The 26,233-nt window shown below is 40.6% G+C and overlaps 1 protein-coding gene across 2 annotated transcripts in view; it reads right to left on the bottom strand.

The window, feature by feature from the left end:
• LOC106566349 (FYVE, RhoGEF and PH domain-containing protein 1) overlaps positions 1-26,233 on the bottom strand; it is a 174,703-nt gene that overhangs the window by 86,460 nt on the left and 62,010 nt on the right. For both annotated transcript variants that reach the window (XM_045692846.2, XM_045692847.2), the window contains exons 2-4: positions 10,033-10,323; positions 7,437-7,650; positions 6,031-6,787 (exon numbers count right to left, since the gene is read on the bottom strand). In XM_045692846.2, the coding sequence (XP_045548802.1) occupies positions 6,031-6,787; positions 7,437-7,650; positions 10,033-10,323 (1,262 nt within the window). The remainder of the gene's footprint in view (positions 1-6,030; positions 6,788-7,436; positions 7,651-10,032; positions 10,324-26,233) is intronic.

Here is a 26,233-nt window from a genome sequence, read left to right as displayed (position 1 = left end):
TCTGTAGAATCCTGTCTGTCTGTTTATAAATAACAGTTAGGCCTACCTCTGTAGAGTCCTGTCTGTCTGTTTATAAGTAACGTTAGGCCTACCTCTGTAGAGTCCTGTCTGTCTGTTTTAGATAACAGTTAGGCCTACCTCTGTAGAGTCCTGTCTGTCTGTTTTAGATAACAGGCCTACCTCTGTAGAGTCCTGTCTGTCTGTTTATAAATAACGTTAGGCCTACCTCTGTAGAGTCCTGTCTGTCTGTTTTAGATAATAGGCCTACCTCTGTAGAGTCCTGTCTGTCTGTTTATAAATAACAGTTAGGCCTACCTCTGTAGAGACCTGTCTGTCTGTTTTAGATAACAGGCCTACCTCTGTAGAGTCCTGTCTGTCTGTTTATAAATAACAGTTAGGCCTACCTCTGTAGAGTCCTGTCTGTCTGTTTTAGATAACAAGCCTACCTCTGTAGAGTCCTGTCTGTCTGTTTATAAATAACAGTTAGGCCTACCTCTGTAGAGTCCTGTCTGTCTGTTATAAATAACAGTTAGGCCTACCTCTGTAGAGTCCTGTCTGTCTGTTTATAAATAACAGTTAGGCCTACCTCTGTAGAGTCCTGTCTGTCTGTTTTAGATAACGTTAGGCCTACCTCTGTAGAGTCCTGTCTGTCTGTTATAAATAACAGTTAGGCCTACCTCTGTAGAGTCCTGTCTGTCTGTTTTAGATAACGTTAGGCCTACCTCTGTAGAGTCCTGTCTGTCTGTTATAAATAACAGTTAGGCCTACCTCTGTAGAGTCCTGTCTGTCTGTTTTAAATAACAGTTAGGCCTACCTCTGTAGAGTCCTGTCTGTCTGTTTATAAATAACGTTAGGCCTACCTCTGTAGAGTCCTGTCTGTCTGTTTTAAATAACAGTTAGGCCTACCTCTGTGGAGTCCTGTCTGTCTGTTTATAAATAACAGTTAGGCCTACCTCTGTAGAGTCCTGTCTGTCTGTTTATAAATAACAGTTAGGCCTACCTCTGTAGAGTCCTGTCTGTTTTAAATAACAGTTAGGCCTACCTCTGTAGAGTCCTGTCTGTCTGTTTATAAATAACAGTTAGGCCTACCTCTGTAGAGTCCTGTCTGTCTGTTTTAAATAACAGTTAGGCCTACCTCTGTAGAGTCCTGTCTGTCTGTTTTAGATAACAGGCATACCTCTGTAGAGTCCTGTCTGTCTGTTTATAAATAACAGTTAGGCCTACCTCTGTAGAGTCCTGTCTGTCTGTTATAAATACCAGTTAGGCCTACCTCTGTAGAGTCCTGTCTGTCTGTTTATAAATAACAGTTAGGCCTACCTCTGTAGAGTCCTGTCTGTCTGTTTATAAATAACAGTTAGGCCTACCTCTGTAGAGTCCTGTCTGTCTGTTTATAAATAACGTTAGGCCTACCTCTGTAGAATCCTGTCTGTCTGTTTATAAATAACAGTTAGGCCTACCTCTGTAGAGTCCTGTCTGTCTGTTTATAAGTAACGTTAGGCCTACCTCTGTAGAGTCCTGTCTGTCTGTTTTAGATAACAGTTAGGCCTACCTCTGTAGAGTCCTGTCTGTCTGTTTTAGATAACAGGCCTACCTCTGTAGAGTCCTGTCTGTCTGTTTATAAATAACGTTAGGCCTACCTCTGTAGAGTCCTGTCTGTCTGTTTTAGATAATAGGCCTACCTCTGTAGAGTCCTGTCTGTCTGTTTATAAATAACAGTTAGGCCTACCTCTGTAGAGACCTGTCTGTCTGTTTTAGATAACAGGCCTACCTCTGTAGAGTCCTGTCTGTCTGTTTATAAATAACAGTTAGGCCTACCTCTGTAGAGTCCTGTCTGTCTGTTTTAGATAACAAGCCTACCTCTGTAGAGTCCTGTCTGTCTGTTTATAAATAACAGTTAGGCCTACCTCTGTAGAGTCCTGTCTGTCTGTTATAAATAACAGTTAGGCCTACCTCTGTAGAGTCCTGTCTGTCTGTTTATAAATAACAGTTAGGCCTACCTCTGTAGAGTCCTGTCTGTCTGTTTTAGATAACGTTAGGCCTACCTCTGTAGAGTCCTGTCTGTCTGTTATAAATAACAGTTAGGCCTACCTCTGTAGAGTCCTGTCTGTCTGTTTTAGATAACAGGCCTACCTCTGTAGAGTCCTGTCTGTCTGTTTTAGATAACATTAGGCCTACCTCTGTAGAGTCCTGTCTGTCTGTTTTAGATAACAGTTAGGCCTACCTCTGTAGAGTCCTGTCTGTCTGTTTATAAATAACAGTTAGGCCTACCTCTGTAGAGTCCTGTCTGTCTGTTTATAAATAACAGTTAGGCCTACCTCTGTAGAGTCCTGTCTGTTTTAAATAACAGTTAGGCCTACCTCTGTAGAGTCCTGTCTGTCTGTTTATAAATAACAGTTAGGCCTACCTATGTAGAGTCCTGTCTGTCTGTTTTAAATAACAGTTAGGCCTACCTCTGTAGAGTCCTGTCTGTCTGTTTTAGATAACGTTAGGCCTACCTCTGTAGAGTCCTGTCTGTCTGTTATAAATAACAGTTAGGCCTACCTCTGTAGAGTCCTGTCTGTCTGTTTTAAATAACAGTTAGGCCTACCTCTGTAGAGTCCTGTCTGTCTGTTTATAAATAACGTTAGGCCTACCTCTGTAGAGTCCTGTCTGTCTGTTTTAAATAACAGTTAGGCCTACCTCTGTGGAGTCCTGTCTGTCTGTTATAAATAACAGTTAGGCCTACCTCTGTAGAGTCCTGTCTGTCTGTTTTAGATAACAGTTAGGCCTACCTCTGTAGAGTCCTGTCTGTCTGTTTATAAATAACGTTAGGCCTACCTCTGTAGAGTCCTGTCTGTCTGTTTTAGATAACAGGCCTACCTCTGTAGAGTCCTGTCTGTCTGTTTATAAATAACAGTTAGGCCTACCTCTGTAGAGTCCTGTCTGTCTGTTTATAAATAACAGTTAGGCCTACCTCTGTAGAGTCCTGTCTGTCTGTTTTAGATAACGTTAGGCCTACCTCTGTAGAGTCCTGTCTGTCTGTTATAAATAACAGTTAGGCCTACCTCTGTAGAGTCCTGTCTGTCTGTTTTAGATAACAGGCCTACCTCTGTAGAGTCCTGTCTGTCTGTTTTAGATAACGTTAGGCCTACCTCTGTAGAGTCCTGTCTGTCTGTTTATAAATAACAGTTAGGCCTACCTCTGTAGAGTCCTGTCTGTCTGTTTATAAATAACAGTTAGGCCTACCTCTGTAGAGTCCTGTCTGTTTTAAATAACAGTTAGGCCTACCTCTGTAGAGTCCTGTCTGTCTGTTTATAAATAACAGTTAGGCCTACCTCTGTAGAGTCCTGTCTGTCTGTTTTAAATAACAGTTAGGCCTACCTCTGTAGAGTCCTGTCTGTCTGTTTATAAATAACAGTTAGGCCTACCTCTGTAGAGTCCTGTCTGTCTGTTTTAAATAACAGTTAGGCCTACCTCTGTAGAGTCCTGTCTGTCTGTTTTAGATAACAGGCCTACCTCTGTAGAGTCCTGTCTGTCTGTTTATAAATAACGTTAGGCCTACCACTGTAGAGTCCTGTCTGTCTGTTTTAGATAACGTTAGGCCTACCTCTGTAGAGTCCTGTCTGTCTGTTTTAGATAACAGTTAGGCCTACCTCTGTAGAGTCCTGTCTGTCTGTTTTAGATAACGTTAGGCCTACCTCTGTAGAGTCCTGTCTGTCTGTTTTAGATAACAGGCCTACCTCTGTAGAGTCCTGTCTGTCTGTTTTAGATAACGTTAGGCCTACCTCTGTAGAGTCCTGTCTGTCTGTTTTAGATAACGTTAGGCCTACCTCTGTAGAGTCCTGTCTGTTTGTTTTAGATAACGTTAGGCCTACCTCTGTAGAGTCCTGTCTGTCTGTTTTAGATAACGTTAGGCCTACCTCTGTAGAGTCCTGTCTGTCTGTTATAAATAACAGTTAGGCCTACCTCTGTAGAGTCCTGTCTGTCTGTTTTAGATAACGTTAGGCCTACCTCTGTAGAGTCCTGTCTGTCTGTTTATAAATAACGTTAGGCCTACCTCTGTAGAGTCCTGTCTGTCTGTTTTAGATAACGTTAGGCCTACCTCTGTAGAGTCCTGTCTGTCTGTTTTAGATAACGTTAGGCCTACCTCTGTAGAGTCCTGTCTGTCTGTTATAAATAACAGTTAGGCCTACCTCTGTAGAGTCCTGTCTGTCTGTTTTAGATAACGTTAGGCCTACCTCTGTAGAGTCCTGTCTGTCTGTTTATAAATAACGTTAGGCCTACCTCTGTAGAGTCCTGTCTGTCTGTTTTAGATAACGTTAGGCCTACCTCTGTAGAGTCCTGTCTGTCTGTTTTAGATAACGTTAGGCCTACCTCTGTAGAGTCCTGTCTGTTTGTTTTAGATAACGTTAGGCCTACCTCTGTAGAGTCCTGTCTGTCTGTTTTAGATAACGTTAGGCCTACCTCTGTAGAGTCCTGTCTGTCTGTTATAAATAACAGTTAGGCCTACCTCTGTAGAGTCCTGTCTGTCTGTTTATAAATAACAGTTAGGCCTACCTCTGTAGAGTCCTGTCTGTCTGTTTTAGATAACGTTAGGCCTACCTCTGTAGAGTCCTGTCTGTCTGTTATAAATAACAGTTAGGCCTACCTCTGTAGAGTCCTGTCTGTCTGTTTTAGATAACAGGCCTACCTCTGTAGAGTCCTGTCTGTCTGTTTTAGATAACGTTAGGCCTACCTCTGTAGAGTCCTGTCTGTCTGTTTATAAATAACAGTTAGGCCTACCTCTGTAGAGTCCTGTCTGTCTGTTTATAAATAACGTTAGGCCTACCTCTGTAGAGTCCTGTCTGTCTGTTTTAAATAACAGTTAGGCCTACCTCTGTAGAGTCCTGTCTGTCTGTTTATAAATAACAGTTAGGCCTACCTCTGTAGAGTCCTGTCTGTCTGTTTTAAATAACAGTTAGGCCTACCTCTGTAGAGTCCTGTCTGTCTGTTTTAGATAACAGGCCTACCTCTGTAGAGTCCTGTCTGTCTGTTTATAAATAACGTTAGGCCTACCACTGTAGAGTCCTGTCTGTCTGTTTTAGATAACGTTAGGCCTACCTCTGTAGAGTCCTGTCTGTCTGTTTTAGATAACAGTTAGGCCTACCTCTGTAGAGTCCTGTCTGTCTGTTTTAGATAACGTTAGGCCTACCTCTGTAGAGTCCTGTCTGTCTGTTTTAGATAACAGGCCTACCTCTGTAGAGTCCTGTCTGTCTGTTTTAGATAACGTTAGGCCTACCTCTGTAGAGTCCTGTCTGTCTGTTTTAGATAACGTTAGGCCTACCTCTGTAGAGTCCTGTCTGTTTGTTTTAGATAACGTTAGGCCTACCTCTGTAGAGTCCTGTCTGTCTGTTTTAGATAACGTTAGGCCTACCTCTGTAGAGTCCTGTCTGTCTGTTATAAATAACAGTTAGGCCTACCTCTGTAGAGTCCTGTCTGTCTGTTTATAAATAACAGTTAGGCCTACCTCTGTAGAGTCCTGTCTGTCTGTTTTAGATAACAGGCCTACCTCTGTAGAGTCCTGTCTGTCTGTTATAAATAACAGTTAGGTCTACCTCTGTAGAGTCCTGTCTGTCTGTTTATAAATAACAGTTAGGCCTACCTCTGTAGAGTCCTGTCTGTCTGTTTATAAATAACAGTTAGGCCTACCTCTGTAGAGTCCTGTCTGTCTGTTATAAATAACAGTTAGGCCTACCTCTGTAGAGTCCTGTCTGTCTGTTTATAAATAACAGTTAGGCCTACCTCTGTAGAGTCCTGTCTGTCTGTTATAAATAACAGTTAGGCCTACCTCTGTAGAGTCCTGTCTGTCTGTTTATAAATAACAGTTAGGCCTACCTCTGTAGAGTCCTGTCTGTCTGTTATAAATAACAGTTAGGTCTACCTCTGTAGAGTCCTGTCTGTCTGTTTATAAATAACAGTTAGGCCTACCTCTGTAGAGTCCTGTCTGTCTGTTTTAGATAACAGGCCTACCTCTGTAGAGTCCTGTCTGTCTGTTTTAGATAACAGGCCTACCTCTGTAGAGTCCTGTCTGTCTGTTTTAGGCAGGGCCAGTGCCAGAGGCTGCAGATCCATCATGGGGTTGATGAGTTCAATGGTCTCATCCCCGCTCCCCTCCTCCAGGTCACTGTCCCCCTCCGAATCCCCCCCACCCTCAGCCGACGCCCCCTCTCCCCCCGGGCCCTCCGCATAGCTGCAGGAGGAGGAGCTAGAGAGGCGTGGCAGCGTGAGGGCAGGACTACACGGGTAGATGACCCGGTCCTCGTCGCCGGCGAAACACAACTCCTCACTGTGGGACGGAGAGCTGATGCTGTCGATGCCAGAGTCTCGATTGGCCAGTTTGCCGTCCGCTTGCGGCTGGAGGAGGGACAAGTTGTCTGAGGGGATCCCTGATTGGCTTTCTGACTCCGCCTGACCCCTTATCTCCACGGCGTCTGTGAGTTTCTCCGAGGCGCTATAACCGGACTCCATGGACAGGCGCTTGTCAGAGGCAGAGCACAACGCTCCTAGTTCTGGTTCTTTATCCTTATCCTCCTCCATGTTGTCTGTCTCCCTTGCTTTCTCTCCCAGCACCACGCCAGCCAATACAGCCAGCCCCTGAGGTAGGTCATCCAGCTCTTGAGAGGGACCAGGGGGGCAGGCCACGTGGAGACAGCCCAGAGTGAGCTCTGAGACTGGGGGAGAGAAGGGGACCCCACCTGGTCCTGTCTCCGGGACCCTGGGGGTGCAGAGACCCCCTCCCATGATATCAGGCACCACAATGATCTGCTCCCTGTAGAGTGAACACAGATAAGACAGTAGAATGTTACATTTATCTATCTATCTATCTATCTATCTATCTATCTATCTATCTATCTATATATCTATCTATCTATCTATCTATCTATCTATCTATCTATCTATCTATCTATCTATCTATCTATCATATATCTATCTATCTCTCTATCATATATCTATCTATCTCTCTATCATATATCTATCTATCTATCTATCATATATCTATCTATCTCTCTATCATATATCTATCTATCTATCTATCTATCATATATCTATCTATATATCTATCATATATCTCTCTATCATATATCTATCTATATATCTATCATATATCTCTCTATCATATATCTATCTATCTCTCTATCATATATCTATCTATCTCTCTATCATATATCTATCTATCTCTCTATCATATGTCTGTCTGTCTTTACAGTCTGTCTGTCTGTCTTTACAGTCTGTCTGTCTTTACAGTCTGTCTTTACTGTCTGTCTGTCTTTATTGTCTTTACTGTCTGTCTTTACTGTCTGTCTGTCTGTCTGTCTGTCTGTCTGTCTGTCTGTCTGTCTGTCTGTCTGTCTGTCTGTGTCTTTACAGTATGTCTATCTATTTTTCTATCTATCGATCATGCTATCGATCTATCTTACCTCTCAAACTTCTCAATGAGGGAGAGCACACAGGCGGTGGGGGAGGAGCTTCCCTCGGCACGGGGGAGTGTCGGCGGTCGGCAGGGTCCTCCCCCTCTGGGGTCTGCAGGAAGAGGTCTGCAGGGTGGAGGAGGTGGGAGGGGCTTGTCCGGGGCGCGGAGGCAGGGCCTAGGAGCACCAGCACTCTGCTGCAGGTGAGGAGGCTTTGGGGGCACTGAGGAGAAATAACAGAACATACAACATGTTACTGACTGAGGAGAAATAACAGAACATACAACATGTTACTGACTGAGGAGAAATAACACAACATACAACATGTTACTGACTGAGGAGAAATAACACAACATACAACATGTTACTGACTGAGGAGAAATAACAGAACATACAACATGTTACTGACTGAGGAGAAATAACAACATACAACATGTTACTGACTGAGGATAAATAACAGAACATACAACATGTTACTGACTGAGGAGAAATAACAACATACAACATGTTACTGACTGAGGATAAATAACAGAACATACAACATGTTACTGACTGAGGAGAAATAACAGAACATACAACATGTTACTGACTGAGGAGAAATAACAGAACATACAACATGTTACTGACTGAGGAGAAATGACACAACATACAACATGTTACTGACTGAGGATAAATAACAGAACATACAACATGTTACTGACTGAGGAGAAATAACAGAACATACAACATGTTACTGACTGAGGAGAAATAACAACATACAACATGTTACTGACTGAGGATAAATAACAGAACATACAACATGTTACTGACTGAGGAGAAATAACACAACATACAACATGTTACTGACTGAGGAGAAATAACAGAACATACAACATGTTACTGACTGAGGAGAAATAACACAACATACAACATGTTACTGACTGAGGAGAAATAACAGAACATACAACATGTTACTGACTGACGAGAAATAACAGAACATACATGTTACTGACTGAGGAGAAATAACACAACATACAACATGTTACTGACTGAGGAGAAATAACACAACATACAACATGTTACTGACTGAGGAGAAATAACAGAACATACAACATGTTACTGACTGAGGAGAAATAACACAACATACAACATGTTACTGACTGAGGAGAAATAACAGAACATACAACATGTTACTGGCTGAGGAGAAATAACAGAACATACAACATGTTACTGACTGAGGTGAAATAACACAACATACAACATGTTACTGACTGAGGAGAAATAACACAACATACAACATGTTACTGACTGAGGAGAAATAACAGAACATACAACATGTTACTGACTGAGGAGAAATAACAGAACATACATGTTACTGACTGAGGAGAAATAACAGAACATACAACATGTTACTGACTGAGGAGAAATAACACAACATACAACATGTTACTGACTGAGGAGAAATAACAGAACATACAACATGTTACTGACTGAGGAGAAATAACACAACATACAACATGTTACTGACTGAGGAGAAATAACACAACATACAACATGTTACTGACTGAGGAGAAATAACAGAACATACAACATGTTACTGACTGAGGAGAAATAACACAACATACAACATGTTACTGACAGGTGAAATAACAGAACATACAACATGTTACTGACAGGTGAAATAACAGAACATACAACATGTTACTGACTGAGGAGAAATAACAGAACATACAACATGTTACTGACTGAGGAGAAATAACAGAACATACAACATGTTACTGACTGAGGAGAAATAACACAACATACAACATGTTACTGACTGAGGAGAAATAACAGAACATACAACATGTTACTGACTGAGGAGAAATAACAGAACATACAACATGTTACTGACTGAGGAGAAATAACACAACATACAACATGTTACTGACTGAGGTGAAATAACAGAACATACAACATGTTACTGACAGGTGAAATAACAGAACATACAACATGTTACTGACTGAGGAGAAATAACAGAACATACAACATGTTACTGACTGAGGAGAAATAACAGAACATACAACATGTTACTGACTGAGGAGAAATAACAGAACATACAACATGTTACTGACTGAGGAGAAATAACAGAACATACAACATGTTACTGACTGAGGAGAAATAACACAACATACAACATGTTACTGACTGAGGAGAAATAACACAACATACAACATGTTACTGACTGAGGAGAAATAACACAACATACAACATGTTACTGACTGAGGAGAAATAACACAACATACAACATGTTACTGACTGAGGAGAAATAACAGAACATACAACATGTTACTGACTGAGGAGAAATAACAGAACATACAACATGTTACTGACTGAGGAGAAATAACACAACATGTTACTGACTGAGGAGAAATAACAGAACATACAACATGTTACTGACTGAGGAGAAATAACAGAACATACAAGGTGCTGGTTATCTTCGTAAAACGTATTTATTTAAACTACAGTAATGACAGTGTTACTGCACACGTACGAAGAAATGTACTGGTCTATTTATTGTCCTACTTTGGTTACTCATTGTGAAGTCGAAGATTTTCTAGTTGATATGGTAAGACAGAAATGTTACCTTGTGGTTTTGGCCCAGGTAAGGGAGGACGTCTCTTGAGGGCGGTGGAGGGCACTTCTTGAGGAGTTCCACTCTCATTGTCTCCTCCGTTACAGCCGTGTCCAGCGGGGTGCAGCAGGGGCATGGATGGGTGCAGACCAAGGGACCCGGAGGTCAGGGATCCGGGGTCTGAGCTTAGACGAGGGGTCCGGGTGTCTGAGTCATCGGCGTTGGCACCGAGGCAGGCACCGTGAGCACCAGGATCCAGAGACAAGCTCTTAGTCATCAGCCGAGGACTGGAAGAGGACGGGCCTGGGGAAGAAACAAAAGGTTGGACATTAATTATACATAAATATACATTATAGATTATACCTGGGATTGGAGGTGGAGTGGCCTGGGGGAGGGACAGACAGATATGTCAGTCAAGGCTTTCTCCTACCATGGGTTTACAACACTTCAGATCTAACTGGTTGTCTGTGTCAAACCTCCTATGTTTTGCTTTTGAAGTAGCATTCGGTAAGAATTAAACATGGGAAGTGTAACGAACAGCGGTAGAGAGAGAAAGGTGTGTGTTTTATCACTGGGATTAATTTCTACTTTTCTTATATATATATATATTTTTTTTTTTTCTTCATTCCACAGTCAATGTTCAATGCCCACAGTGTCCAGAGGTCAGAGACAATAGAATAGACTGGCTCGGGCTAATGAGAAAACGACGATTCCACAGGCAGATAGATTCAATCTGTTTCAGTTCGGTCTGCTGGACACTAATCTTTAATTGGTCAATGTGCTGCGGTGTTAATGCTTATGTAACACCACCAAGGTCACCAGTTCTATTTCTGTATAAGAATGTATCCACTCACTGAACTGTAAGTCTGTTTGGATAACAGTGTCTGCCAGGTGGTGTATATTAATGGAGATAACAGTGTCTGCCAGGTGGTGTATATTAATGGGGATAACAGTGTCTGCCAGGTGGTGTATATTAATGGAGATAACAGTGTCTGCCAGGTGGTGTATATTAATGGAGATAACAGTGTCTGCCAGGTGGTGTATATTAATGGAGATAACAGTGTCTGCCAGGTAGTGTATATTAATGGAGATAACAGTGTCTGCCAGGGGGTGTATATTAATGGAGATAACAGTGTCTGCCAGGTGGTGTATATTAATGGAGATAACAGTGTCTGCCAGGTGGTGTATATAAACAGAGATAACAGTGTCTGCCAGGTGATGTATATTAATGGAGATAACAGTGTCTGCCAGGTGGTGTATATTAATGGAGATAACAGTGTCTGCCAGGTGAAGGGTATATTAATGGAGATAACAGTGTCTGCCAGGTGGTGTATATTAACGGAGATAACAGTGTCTGCCAGGAGGTGTATATTAACGGAGATAACAGTGTCTACCAGGTGGCGTAAATTAATGGAGATAACAGTGTCTGCCAGGTGGTGTATATTAATGGAGATAAGTGTCTGCCAGGTGAGGTATATTAACGGAGATAACAGTGTCTGCCAGGAGGTGTATATTAACGGAGATAACAGTGTCTGCCAGGTGGCGTAAATTAACGGAGATAACAGTGTCTGCCAGGTGGTGTATATTAATGGAGATAACAGTGTCTGCCAGGTGGTGTATATTAATGGAGATAACAGTGTCTGCCAGGTGGTGTATATTAACGGAGATAACAGTGTCTGCCAGGAGGTGTATATTAACGGAGATAACAGTGTCTGCCAGGTGGTGTATATTAATGGAGATACTTAGACCAGGGCCCTATGGAACCCTATTCCCTATATATAGTGCACTAGTTTTGACCAGAGCTCTATGGCACCCTATTCCCTCTATATAGTACACTACTTTAGACCAGAGCCCTATGACACCCTATTCCCTATATAGAGCACTACTTTAGACCAGGGCCCTATGGAACCCTATTCCCTATATATAGTGCACTACTTTAGACCAGAGCCCTATAGAACCCTATTCCCTACATAGAGCACTACTTTAGACCAGAGCCCTATGGCACCCTATTCCCTATATAGTGCACTAGTTTTGACCAGAGTCCTATGGGGGACTACATAAGTAGTGCACTACATAGGGAATGGGGTTCCATTCCAGATGTACTCAGTCTCTGTCTCTGTGTTTACTAGTGTTATCATAGACAGAGTAGAGCTGCAGAGCGTCAAACCCTCAGTCCTTCAGGGTGTGTGTGTGTGTGTGTGTGTGTGTGTGTGTGTGTGTGTGTGTGTGTGTGTGTGTGTGTGTGTGTGTGTGTGTGTGTGTGTGTGTGTGTGTGTGTGTGTGTGTCTGTGCGCTTGAGTGACCTGCCATGCAAAATGCAAGCCGTTCGCAGACAGACTGCTGACGAGACATTGCGATGGTTTTCTACGCCCCTGGGGAATAGAGCAGTAAGAGGATAACAAATGATTTTATGGAGAGAGAGAGAGAGAAAAAAAAATGCTTTAACTTTGACAGACACATGAGAGAACAGTAGTATGTTTACTGAAGAGGACATAAAGATAGTGTGAGAGGGGGGGGACGACTGAAAGAATGAATGTGTTATTGGCTCAAACTGTCACTTCAACAGCCTAACCTTACCACCTAAATGACAATGTAAGGGATCCCAGCTTGCACATAACGTTCTGAGAACCATATGTTTTGGTGAAAGCATGGTTGTCCTATGTTTATTTTGCGTACAACCATCCAACAACTTTCTGGGAATGGTGCAGGATAGTTGCTTGGCTTTGAAACATTCTCAGCACTTGACAAAAACAACAACAACAAAAAAGTAATTTTCTTGGTATTTCATTACGTTAACAGAACGTTTCCTAAAAGTTAGAACATGGTTACATTTCATTTCTATTTTGGTAATGTTCTAGGAACGTTCTTGAAACTGGTTTGACGTTGGGAATGTTCTCGAAATAGTTCAGAGAACGTTAACAAACAAAGTTCTTCTGGGGGGAATTTTAGTACTTAAGCGTAACGTTTTCTACAGGTTTCATCACGTGACAAATGTTATTTAGGATCTGAGGACCCATGCCGAACGTTTTCCGTCTCCTGATGGTGAATAGGCTTTGTCCTGCCTTCTTTATGACTGTCTTACTGTGTGTGGACCATGTTAGTTTGTTGGTGATGTGGACACCAAGTAACTTGAAGCTCTCAATCTGCTCCACCTACAGACCCTTCAATGAGAACGGGGGAGTGCTCGGTCCTCCTTTTCCTGTTTTCCTATTTAAAGTAATGTTCTCAAATTGTTCTGAGAACGTGAAGAAAATGTCCAATAAAAAAAAAAAAACACAAGAAAACTTCAGTAACGTTCAGAGAACGTTCTAATAATGTTATTTAAAAACATATACATTCCGTGCTCAGCATCAATAGAACTCTGTCCATCCTCTATCCCCAGAATTGACTCTGTACCGGTACCACCTGTATAGAGCCTCGCTACTGTTATTTTCACTGTCATTTTTCTTAAAAAATATATATTTCTTTACTTATCTATTGTTTACCTAATACCTACTTTTTACTTAAAAATTGCACTGTTGGTTAGGGCTTGTAAGTAAGCATTTCACTGTAGGTCTACTACACCTGTTGTATTCAGAATTTCACTGTAAGGTCTACTACACCTGTTGTATTCAGCATTTCACTGTGAGGTCTACTACACCTGTTGTATTCAGCATTTCACTGTGAGGTCTACTACACCTGTTGTATTCAGCATTTCACTGTAAGGTCTACTACACCTGTTGTATTCAGCATTTCACTGTAAGGTCTATTACGCCTGCTGTATTCAGCATTTCACTGTAAGGTCTACTACACCTGTTGTATTCAGCATTTCACTGTAAGGTCTACTACGCCTGTTGTATTCAGCATTTCACTGTAAGGTCTACTACACCTGTTGTATTCAGCATTTCACTGTAAGGTCTACTACACCTGTTGTATTCAGCGACGTGACAAATAAACTTTGATTTGATCTTGTGTGTTCTTAAGAGGGTTCAGGTGTGTTGGCCACGCCCACTGATTGGCCACACCTGATCTTAATGAGTGCTTGTTTCCTTTGAAATGAGGTTTGTTTGAATAGACTAAAATGAACAGATTTGTATGCATAAAAAAAACAACATGGCATGCTATCTCCATCCAGGTGGTGTAGTGAACTAATTCCATGGATAAACAACAGAAGATTATAGGTTCGAATCTCACTAATGCCATGTCACAATAAAACAAATGTGTTTGCGTAATTGATGCGTATAGAAATGAATGTACGTGTCCTATTTGTGCTTGAAGAAGCTAAAAGTTTTGAAACATTCAGTGAACGTTTTAAAGAAGTTATTAAAAAAAACTAATCTAAATCAAATATAATTTCCATTCTCAGAGCGTTAATAAAACCTCCCAGGAAAATGTTCAAGGAACCAGAGTTCCCAGAGTTCCCAGAACCAGCTCACCTCTGTTCTAAGAATGTTAGGTTTGGGTGGCATCTATATTTTGATATCATCATACCAGCCTTCTCTCATGTCAGGATTTACCACTATACCAGGGGTTTTTAAAAATGCAAAAAAAAAAAAACATTGGGCGTCCATTACCAGAATGCTAACAAAATGAACACAAGTCATATCGAATTTACATAGAGGCTGCTAGCTAAATATGCTAACGAGCAGAAACCAAAAATACACCAATTACAAAGACGGCCAATCCAGCTCATAAAAGTTATTTGTATATTGGGTAGGAGCTACCGAATGTCATTTTTTGATTAGTTTAGACATTTACAAGCGAAAGTGAACGTTTTACAGGTCAGGAAATGTATGGCTTCATTCCCAGAACTTTCAAAGAACCAAATGTGTAAGAAGGGAAGAGGCTGGGAAAATGTGACCACTGTCAAACTCGAGACAGAGCAAGGAGGCTTTCTAGAGAGGGGGGTTGTGGGGGGGGGGGGGGGGGGGGGAGAGAGAGAGCATCTCCTCTTGCTCTTGGGTGAAGTTGCTGCCCTGTTAAAACAATATTGCTGTCCTCTCCTCTAACTGGGGATAATAGGTTCCATATGTTAATGCTTGGGCTCCTGTGTAGGCTAGCCTACCTACTGCAGGCTGGCTAGGGGCTAATGACTTCCACATGCTCTACTAAATATATTTCCGAGAACGGGAAGGGGGGGGGAGGGGGCAGAGATGGAGAGAGAGAGAGTGTGTGAGAGAGAGAGAGAGAGAAAGAGAGAAGGAGACAGAAGAGAAAAAGAGAGAGTAAAAAAAAAAAAACAGTACAGCTCTCCTCTTCTCTATCTTGTCCTCTTTTGTTGTTGTCTCATGGTGTTCTCCTTGTTGTTGTTTATCAACTGTCTCATGGTGTTCTCCTTGTTGTTGTTTATCAACTGTCTCATGGTGTTCTCCTTGTTGTTGTTTATCAACTGTCTCATGGTGTTCTTCTTGTTGTTGTTTATCAACAGTCTCATGGTGTTCTCCTTGTTGTTGTTTATCAACTGTCTCATGCTGTTCTCCTTGTTGTTGTTTATCAACTGTCTCATGGTGTTCTCCTTGTTGTTATCAACTGTCTCATGGTGTTCTCCTTGTTGTTATCAACTGTCTCATGGTGTTCTCCTTGTTGTTATCAACTGTCTCGTGGTGTTCTCCTTGTTGTTGTTGTTTATCAACTGTCTCATGGTGTTCTCCTTGTTGTTGTTTATCAACTGTCTCATGGTGTTCACCTTGTTGTTGTTTATCAACTGTCTCATGGTGTTCACCTTGTTGTTGTTGTTTATCAACTGTCTCATGGTGTTCTCCTTGTTGTTGTTTATCAACTGTCTCATGGTGTTCTCCTTGTTGTTGTTGTTTATCAACTGTCTCATGGTGTTCTCCTTGTTGTTGTTTATCAACTGTCTCATGGTGTTCTTCTTGTTGTTGTTTATCAACAGTCTCATGGTGTTCTCCTTGTTGTTGTTTATCAACTGTCTCATGGTGTTCACCTTGTTGTTATCAACTGTCTCATGGTGTTCTCCTTGTTGTTGTTTATTAACTGTCTCATGGTGTTCTCCTTGTTGTTGTTGTTGTTTATTAACTGTCTCATGGTGTTCACCTTGTTGTTATCAACTGTCTCATGGTGTTCTCCTTGTTGTTGTTTATCAACTGTCTCATGGTGTTCACCTTGTTGTTATCAACTGTCTCATGGTGTTCTCCTTGTTGTTGTTTATCAACTGTCTCATGGTGTTCTCCTTGTTGTTGTTGTTTATCAGTTGTCTCATGGTGTTCTCCTTGTTGTTGTTGTTTATCAACTGTCTCATGGTGTTCTCCTTGTTGTTGTTTATCAACTGTCTCATGGTGTTCTCCTTGTTGTTGTTGTTATCAACTGTCTCATGGTGTTCTCCTTGTTGTTGTTGTTTATTAACTGTCTCATGGTGTTCTCCTTGTTGTTGTTTATCAACTGTCTCGTGGTGTTCTCCTTGTTGTTGTTGTTTATTAACTGTCTCATGGTGTTCTCCTTGTTGTTGTTTATCAACTGTCTCATGGTGTTCTCCTTGTTGTTATCAACTGTCTCATGGTGTTCTCCTTGTTGTTGTTTATCAACAGTCTCATGGTGTTCTCCTTGTTGTTGTTTATCAACTGTCTCATGGTGTTCTCCTTGTTCTTGTTTATCAACTGTCTCGTGGTGTTCTCCTTGTTGTTGTTGTTTATCAACTGTCTCATGGTGTTCTCCTTGTTCTTGTTGTTTATCAACTGTCTCATGGTGTTCTCCTTGTTGTTATCAACTGTCTCATGGTGTTCTCCTTGTTCTTATCAACTGTCTCATGGTGTTCTCCTTGTTGTTGTTTATCAACTGTCTCATGGTGTTCTCCTTGTTCTTATCAACTGTCTCATGGTGTTCTCCTTGTTGTTGTTTATCAACTGTCTCATGGTGTTCACCTTGTTGTTGTTTATCAACTGTCTCATGGTGTTCACCTTGTTGTTGTTTATCAACTGTCTCATGGTGTTCTCCTTGTTGTTGTTGTTGTTTATTAACTGTCTCATGGTGTTCTCCTTGTTGTTGTTGTTATCAACTGTCTCATGGTGTTCTCCTTGTTGTTGTTTATCAACTGTCTCATGGTGTTCTCCTTGTTGTTGTTTATCAACAGTCTCATGGTGTTCTCCTTGTTGTTGTTTATCAACTGTCTCATGGTGTTCTTCTTGTTGTTGTTTATCAACTGTCTCATGGTGTTCACCTTGTTGTTGTTTATCAACTGTCTCATGGTGTTCTCCTTGTTGTTGTTTATCAACTGTCTCATGGTGTTCTCCTTGTTGTTGTTGTTTATCAACTGTCTCATGGTGTTCTCCTTGTTGTTGTTTATTAACTGTCTCATGGTGTTCTCCTTGTTGTTGTTGTTGTTTATCAACTGTCTCATGGTGTTCTCCTTGTTGTTATCAACTGTCTCATGGTGTTCTCCTTGTTGTTGTTGTTTATCAACTGTCTCATGGTGTTCTCCTTGTTGTTGTTGTTTATCAACTGTCTCATGGTGTTCTCCTTGTTCTTGTTTATCAACTGTCTCATGGTGTTCTCCTTGTTGTTGTTGTTTATCAACTGTCTCATGGTGTTCTCCTTGTTCTTGTTTATCAACTGTCTCATGGTGTTCACCTTGTTGTTGTTGTTTATTAACTGTCTCATGGTGTTCTCCTTGTTGTTGTTTATCAACTGTCTCATGGTGTTCTTCTTGTTGTTGTTTATCAACAGTCTCATGGTGTTCTCCTTGTTGTTGTTTATCAACTGTCTCATGGTGTTCACCTTGTTGTTATCAACTGTCTCATGGTGTTCTCCTTGTTGTTGTTTATTAACTGTCTCATGGTGTTCTCCTTGTTGTTGTTTATCAACAGTCTCATGGTGTTCTCCTTGTTGTTGTTTATCAACTGTCTCATGGTGTTCTCCTTGTTGTTGTTTATCAACTGTCTCATGGTGTTCTCCTTGTTGTTATCAACTGTCTCATGGTGTTCTCCTTGTTGTTGTTTATCAACAGTCTCATGGTGTTCTCCTTGTTGTTGTTTATCAACTGTCTCATGGTGTTCTCCTTGTTCTTGTTTATCAACTGTCTCGTGGTGTTCTCCTTGTTGTTGTTGTTTATCAACTGTCTCATGGTGTTCTCCTTGTTCTTGTTGTTTATCAACTGTCTCATGGTGTTCTCCTTGTTGTTATCAACTGTCTCATGGTGTTCTCCTTGTTCTTATCAACTGTCTCATGGTGTTCTCCTTGTTGTTGTTTATCAACTGTCTCATGGTGTTCTCCTTGTTCTTATCAACTGTCTCATGGTGTTCTCCTTGTTGTTGTTTATCAACTGTCTCATGGTGTTCACCTTGTTGTTGTTTATCAACTGTCTCATGGTGTTCACCTTGTTGTTGTTTATCAACTGTCTCATGGTGTTCTCCTTGTTGTTGTTGTTGTTTATTAACTGTCTCATGGTGTTCTCCTTGTTGTTGTTGTTATCAACTGTCTCATGGTGTTCTCCTTGTTGTTGTTTATCAACTGTCTCATGGTGTTCTCCTTGTTGTTGTTTATCAACAGTCTCATGGTGTTCTCCTTGTTGTTGTTTATCAACTGTCTCATGGTGTTCACCTTGTTGTTGTTTATCAACTGTCTCATGGTGTTCACCTTGTTGTTGTTTATCAACTGTCTCATGGTGTTCTCCTTGTTGTTGTTTATCAACTGTCTCATGGTGTTCTCCTTGTTGTTGTTGTTTATCAACTGTCTCATGGTGTTCACCTTGTTGTTGTTTATCAACTGTCTCATGGTGTTCTCCTTGTTGTTGTTTATCAACTGTCTCATGGTGTTCTCCTTGTTGTTGTTGTTTATCAACTGTCTCATGGTGTTCTCCTTGTTGTTGTTTATTAACTGTCTCATGGTGTTCTCCTTGTTGTTGTTGTTGTTTATCAACTGTCTCATGGTGTTCTCCTTGTTGTTGTTGTTTATCAACTGTCTCATGGTGTTCTCCTTGTTGTTGTTGTTTATCAACTGTCTCATGGTGTTCTCCTTGTTGTTGTTGTTTATCAACTGTCTCATGGTGTTCTCCTTGTTCTTGTTTATCAACTGTCTCATGGTGTTCTCCTTGTTGTTGTTGTTTATCAACTGTCTCATGGTGTTCTCCTTGTTCTTGTTTATCAACTGTCTCGTGGTGTTCTCCTTGTTGTTGTTTATTAACTGTCTCATGGTGTTCTCCTTGTTGTTGTTGTTGTTTATCAACTGTCTCATGGTGTTCTCCTTGTTGTTGTTTATCAACTGTCTCATGGTGTTCTCCTTGTTGTTGTTGTTTATCAACTGTCTCATGGTGTTCTCCTTGTTGTTGTTTATCAACTGTCTCATGGTGTTCTCCTTGTTGTTGTTTATCAACTGTCTCATGGTGTTCTCCTTGTTGTTGTTGTTTATCAACTGTCTCATGGTGTTCTCCTTGTTGTTGTTTATCAACTGTCTCATGGTGTTCTCCTTGTTGTTGTTTATCAACTGTCACATGGTGTTCTCCTTGTTGTTGTTGTTTATCAACTGTCTCATGGTGTTCTCCTTGTTGTTGTTTATCAACTGTCTCATGGTGTTCTCCTTGTTGTTGTTTATCAACTGTCTCATGGTGTTCTCCTTGTTGTTGTTTATCAACTGTCTCATGGTGTTCTCCTTGTTGTTGTTGTTTATCAACTGTCTCATGGTGTTCTCCTTGTTGTTGTTGTTTATCAACTGTCTCGTGGTGTTCTCCTTGTTGTTGTTGTTTATCAACTGTCTCATGGTGTTCACCTTGTTGTTGTTTATCAACTGTCTCATGGTGTTCTCCTTGTTGTTGTTTATCAACTGTCTCATGGTGTTCTCCTTGTTGTTGTTGTTTATCAACTGTCTCATGGTGTTCTCCTTGTTGTTGTTGTTTATTAACTGTCTCATGGTGTTCACCTTGTTGTTGTTTATCAACTGTCTCATGGTGTTCTCCTTGTTGTTGTTGTTTATCAGTTGTCTCATGGTGTTCTCCTTGTTGTTGTTTATCAACTGTCTCATGGTGTTCTCCTTGTTCTTGTTTATCAACTGTCTCATGGTGTTCACCTTGTTGTTGTTTATCAACTGTCTCGTGGTGTTCTCCTTGTTGTTGTTGTTTATCAACTGTCTCATGGTGTTCTCCTTGTTGTTGTTTATCAACTGTCTCATGGTGTTCTCCTTGTTGTTGTTGTTGTTTATCAACTGTCTCATGGTGTTCTCCTTGTTCTTGTTTATCAACTGTCTCATGGTGTTCACCTTGTTGTTGTTTATCAACTGTCTCATGGTGTTCTCCTTGTTGTTGTTTATCAACAGTCTCATGGTGTTCACCTTGTTGTTGTTTATCAACTGTCTCATGGTGTTCTCCTTGTTCTTGTTTATCAACTGTCTCATGGTGTTCTCCTTGTTGTTGTTTATCAACTGTCTCATGGTGTTCTCCTTGTTGTTGTTGTTGTTTATCAACTGTCTCATGGTGTTCTCCTTGTTGTTGTTGTTTATCAACTGTCTCATGGTGTTCTCCTTGTTGTTGTTGTTGTTTATCAACTGTCTCATGGTGTTCTCCTTGTTGTTGTTTATCAACTGTCTCATGGTGTTCACCTTGTTGTTGTTTATCAACTGTCTCATGGTGTTCTCCTTGTTGTTGTTTATCAACTGTCTCATGGTGTTCTCCTTGTTGTTTATCAACTGTCTCATGGTGTTCTCCTTGTTGTTGTTTATTAACTGTCTCATGGTGTTCTCCTTGTTGTTGTTTATTAACTGTCTCATGGTGTTCTCCTTGTTGTTGTTTATCAACAGTCTCATGGTGTTCTCCTTGTTGTTGTTTATCAACTGTCTCATGGTGTTCTCCTTGTTGTTGTTTATCAACTGTCTCATGGTGTTCTCCTTGTTGTTATCAACTGTCTCATGGTGTTCTCCTTGTTGTTGTTTATCAACAGTCTCATGGTGTTCTCCTTGTTGTTGTTTATCAACTGTCTCATGGTGTTCTCCTTGTTCTTGTTTATCAACTGTCTCGTGGTGTTCTCCTTGTTGTTGTTGTTTATCAACTGTCTCATGGTGTTCTCCTTGTTCTTGTTGTTTATCAACTGTCTCATGGTGTTCTCCTTGTTGTTATCAACTGTCTCATGGTGTTCTCCTTGTTCTTATCAACTGTCTCATGGTGTTCTCCTTGTTGTTGTTTATCAACTGTCTCATGGTGTTCTCCTTGTTCTTATCAACTGTCTCATGGTGTTCTCCTTGTTGTTGTTTATCAACTGTCTCATGGTGTTCACCTTGTTGTTGTTTATCAACTGTCTCATGGTGTTCACCTTGTTGTTGTTTATCAACTGTCTCATGGTGTTCTCCTTGTTGTTGTTGTTGTTTATTAACTGTCTCATGGTGTTCTCCTTGTTGTTGTTGTTATCAACTGTCTCATGGTGTTCTCCTTGTTGTTGTTTATCAACTGTCTCATGGTGTTCTCCTTGTTGTTGTTTATCAACAGTCTCATGGTGTTCTCCTTGTTGTTGTTTATCAACTGTCTCATGGTGTTCACCTTGTTGTTGTTTATCAACTGTCTCATGGTGTTCACCTTGTTGTTGTTTATCAACTGTCTCATGGTGTTCTCCTTGTTGTTGTTTATCAACTGTCTCATGGTGTTCTCCTTGTTGTTGTTGTTTATCAACTGTCTCATGGTGTTCACCTTGTTGTTGTTTATCAACTGTCTCATGGTGTTCTCCTTGTTGTTGTTTATCAACTGTCTCATGGTGTTCTCCTTGTTGTTGTTGTTTATCAACTGTCTCATGGTGTTCTCCTTGTTGTTGTTTATTAACTGTCTCATGGTGTTCTCCTTGTTGTTGTTGTTGTTTATCAACTGTCTCATGGTGTTCTCCTTGTTGTTGTTGTTTATCAACTGTCTCATGGTGTTCTCCTTGTTGTTGTTGTTTATCAACTGTCTCATGGTGTTCTCCTTGTTGTTGTTGTTTATCAACTGTCTCATGGTGTTCTCCTTGTTCTTGTTTATCAACTGTCTCATGGTGTTCTCCTTGTTGTTGTTGTTTATCAACTGTCTCATGGTGTTCTCCTTGTTCTTGTTTATCAACTGTCTCGTGGTGTTCTCCTTGTTGTTGTTTATTAACTGTCTCATGGTGTTCTCCTTGTTGTTGTTGTTGTTTATCAACTGTCTCATGGTGTTCTCCTTGTTGTTGTTTATCAACTGTCTCATGGTGTTCTCCTTGTTGTTGTTGTTTATCAACTGTCTCATGGTGTTCTCCTTGTTGTTGTTTATCAACTGTCTCATGGTGTTCTCCTTGTTGTTGTTTATCAACTGTCTCATGGTGTTCTCCTTGTTGTTGTTGTTTATCAACTGTCTCATGGTGTTCTCCTTGTTGTTGTTTATCAACTGTCTCATGGTGTTCTCCTTGTTGTTGTTTATCAACTGTCACATGGTGTTCTCCTTGTTGTTGTTGTTTATCAACTGTCTCATGGTGTTCTCCTTGTTGTTGTTTATCAACTGTCTCATGGTGTTCTCCTTGTTGTTGTTTATCAACTGTCTCATGGTGTTCTCCTTGTTGTTGTTTATCAACTGTCTCATGGTGTTCTCCTTGTTGTTGTTGTTTATCAACTGTCTCATGGTGTTCTCCTTGTTGTTGTTGTTTATCAACTGTCTCGTGGTGTTCTCCTTGTTGTTGTTGTTTATCAACTGTCTCATGGTGTTCACCTTGTTGTTGTTTATCAACTGTCTCATGGTGTTCTCCTTGTTGTTGTTTATCAACTGTCTCATGGTGTTCTCCTTGTTGTTGTTGTTTATCAACTGTCTCATGGTGTTCTCCTTGTTGTTGTTGTTTATTAACTGTCTCATGGTGTTCACCTTGTTGTTGTTTATCAACTGTCTCATGGTGTTCTCCTTGTTGTTGTTGTTTATCAGTTGTCTCATGGTGTTCTCCTTGTTGTTGTTTATCAACTGTCTCATGGTGTTCTCCTTGTTCTTGTTTATCAACTGTCTCATGGTGTTCACCTTGTTGTTGTTTATCAACTGTCTCGTGGTGTTCTCCTTGTTGTTGTTGTTTATCAACTGTCTCATGGTGTTCTCCTTGTTGTTGTTTATCAACTGTCTCATGGTGTTCTCCTTGTTGTTGTTGTTGTTTATCAACTGTCTCATGGTGTTCTCCTTGTTCTTGTTTATCAACTGTCTCATGGTGTTCACCTTGTTGTTGTTTATCAACTGTCTCATGGTGTTCTCCTTGTTGTTGTTTATCAACAGTCTCATGGTGTTCACCTTGTTGTTGTTTATCAACTGTCTCATGGTGTTCTCCTTGTTCTTGTTTATCAACTGTCTCATGGTGTTCTCCTTGTTGTTGTTTATCAACTGTCTCATGGTGTTCTCCTTGTTGTTGTTGTTGTTTATCAACTGTCTCATGGTGTTCTCCTTGTTGTTGTTGTTTATCAACTGTCTCATGGTGTTCTCCTTGTTGTTGTTGTTGTTTATCAACTGTCTCATGGTGTTCTCCTTGTTGTTGTTTATCAACTGTCTCATGGTGTTCACCTTGTTGTTGTTTATCAACTGTCTCATGGTGTTCTCCTTGTTGTTGTTTATCAACTGTCTCATGGTGTTCTCCTTGTTGTTTATCAACTGTCTCATGGTGTTCTCCTTGTTGTTGTTTATTAACTGTCTCATGGTGTTCTCCTTGTTGTTGTTTATCAACTGTCTCATGGTGTTCTCCTTGTTGTTGTTTATCAACTGTCTCATGGTGTTCTCCTTGTTGTTGTTTATTAACTGTCTCATGGTGTTCTCCTTGTTGTTGTTTATCAACTGTCTCATGGTGTTCTCCTTGTTGTTGTTTATCAACTGTCTCATGCTGTTCTCCTTGTTGTTGTTTATCAACTGTCTCATGGTGTTCACCTTGTTGTTTATCAACTGTCTCATGGTGTTCTCCTTGTTGTTGTTTATTAACTGTCTCATGGTGTTCTCCTTGTTGTTGTTTATCAACTGTCTCATGGTGTTCTCCTTGTTGTTGATCAACTGTCTCATGGTGTTCTCCTTGTTGTTGGATCAACTGTCTCATGGTGTTCTCCTTGTTGTTGTTTATCAGTTGTCTCATGGTGTTCTCCTTGTTGTTGTTATCAACTGTCTCGTGGTGTTCTCCTTGTTGTTGTTGTTTATCAACTGTCTCATGGTGTTCTCCTTGTTGTTGTTGTTTATCAACAGTCTCATGGTGTTCTCCTTGTTGTTGTTGTTTATCAACAGTCTCATGGTGTTCTCCTTGTTGTTATCAACTGTCTCATGGTGTTCTCCTTGTTGTTGTTTGTCAACTGTCTCATGCTGTTCTCCTTGTTGTTGTTTATCAACTGTCTCATGGTGTTCTCCTTGTTGTTGTTTATCAACTGTCTCATGCTGTTCTCCTTGTTGTTGTTTATCAACTGTCTCATGGTGTTCTCCTTGTTGTTGTTTATCAACTGTCTCATGGTGTTCTCCTTGTTGTTATCAACTGTCTCATGGTGTTCTCCTTGTTGTTGTTTATCAGTTGTCTCATGGTGTTCTCCTTGTTGTTGTTTATCAACTGTCTCATGGTGTTCTCCTTGTTGTTGTTTATCAACTGTCTCATGGTGTTCACCTTGTTGTTGTTTATCAGTTGTCTCATGGTGTTCTCCTTGTTGTTGTTTATCAACTGTCTCATGGTGTTCTCCTTGTTGTTGTTTATCAACTGTCTCATGGTGTTCACCTTGTTGTTGTTTATCAGTTGTCTCATGGTGTTCTCCTTGTTGTTGTTTATCAACTGTCTCATGGTGTTCTCCTTGTTGTTGTTTATCAACTGTCTCATGGTGTTCACCTTGTTGTTGTTTATCAGTTGTCTCATGGTGTTCTCCTTGTTGTTGTTTATCAACTGTCTCATGGTGTTCTCCTTGTTGTTGTTTATCAACTGTCTCATGGTGTTCACCTTGTTGTTGTTGTTTATTAACTGTCTCATGGTGTTCTCCTTGTTGTTGTTTATCAACTGTCTCATGGTGTTCTCCTTGTTGTTGTTGTTTATCAGTTGTCTCATGGTGTTCTCCTTGTTGTTGTTTATTAACTGTCTCATGGTGTTCTCCTTGTTGTTTATCAACTGTCTCATGGTGTTCTCCTTGTTGTTGTTTATCAACTGTCTCATGGTGTTCTCCTTGTTGTTGTTGTTTATCAACTGTCTCATGGTGTTCTCCTTGTTGTTGTTGTTTATCAACTGTCTCATGGTGTTCTCCTTGTTGTTGTTTATTAACTGTCTCATGGTGTTCTCCTTGTTGTTGTTTATCAACTGTCTCATGGTGTTCTCCTTGTTGTTGTTGTTTATCAACAGTCTCATGGTGTTCTCCTTGTCGTTGTTGTTTATCAACTGTCTCATGGTGTTCTCCTTGTTGTTGTTGTTTATCAACTGTCTCATGGTGTTCACCTTGTTGTTGTTTATCAACTGTCTCATGGTGTTCTCCTTGTTGTTTATCAACTGTCTCATGGTGTTCTCCTTGTTGTTGTTTATCAACTGTCTCATGGTGTTCTCCTTGTTGTTGTTTATCAACAGTCTCATGGTGTTCTCCTTGTTGTTGTTTATCAACTGTCTCATGGTGTTCTCCTTGTTGTTGTTTATCAACTGTCTCATGGTGTTCACCTTGTTGTAATTTATCAACTGTCTCATGGTGTTCTCCTTGTTTTTGTTTATCAACTGTCATGGTGTTCTCCTTGTTGTTGTTGTTTATCAACTGTCTCATGGTGTTCTCCTTGTTGTTGTTGTTGTTTATCAACTGTCTCATGGTGTTCTCCTTGTTGTTGTTGTTGATCAACTGTCTCATGGTGTTCTCCTTGTTGTTGTTTATCAACTGTCTCATGGTGTTCACCTTGTTGTTGTTTATTAACTGTCTCATGGTGTTCTCCTTGTTGTTGTTGTTTATCAACTGTCTCATGGTGTTCACCTTGTTGTTGTTGTTTATCAACTGTCTCATGGTGTTCACCTTGTTGTTGTTGTTTATCAACTGTCTCATGGTGTTCTCCTTGTTGTTGTTTATCAACTGTCTCATGGTGTTCTCCTTGTTGTCGTTGTTGTTTATCAACTGTCTCATGGTGTTCTCCTTGTTGTTGTTTATCAACTGTCTCATGGTGTTCTCCTTGTTGTTGTTGTTTATCAACTGTCTCATGGTGTTCACCTTGTTGTTGTTTATCAACTGTCTCATGGTGTTCTCCTTGTTGTTGTTTATCAACTGTCTCATGGTGTTCACCTTGTTGTTGTTTATCAACTGTCTCATGGTGTTCACCTTGTTCTTATCAACTGTCTCATGGTGTTCACCTTGTTGT

The sequence above is a fragment of the Salmo salar genome, chromosome 13 (genome assembly GCF_965601325.2).
Source record: "Salmo salar chromosome 13, fSalSal1, whole genome shotgun sequence".
In the NCBI taxonomy this organism is placed as follows: Eukaryota; Metazoa; Chordata; class Actinopteri; order Salmoniformes; family Salmonidae; genus Salmo; species Salmo salar.
The sequence above is the reverse complement of the archived record's forward strand: the minus strand, read 5'-3'. Positions and strand labels throughout refer to the sequence as shown.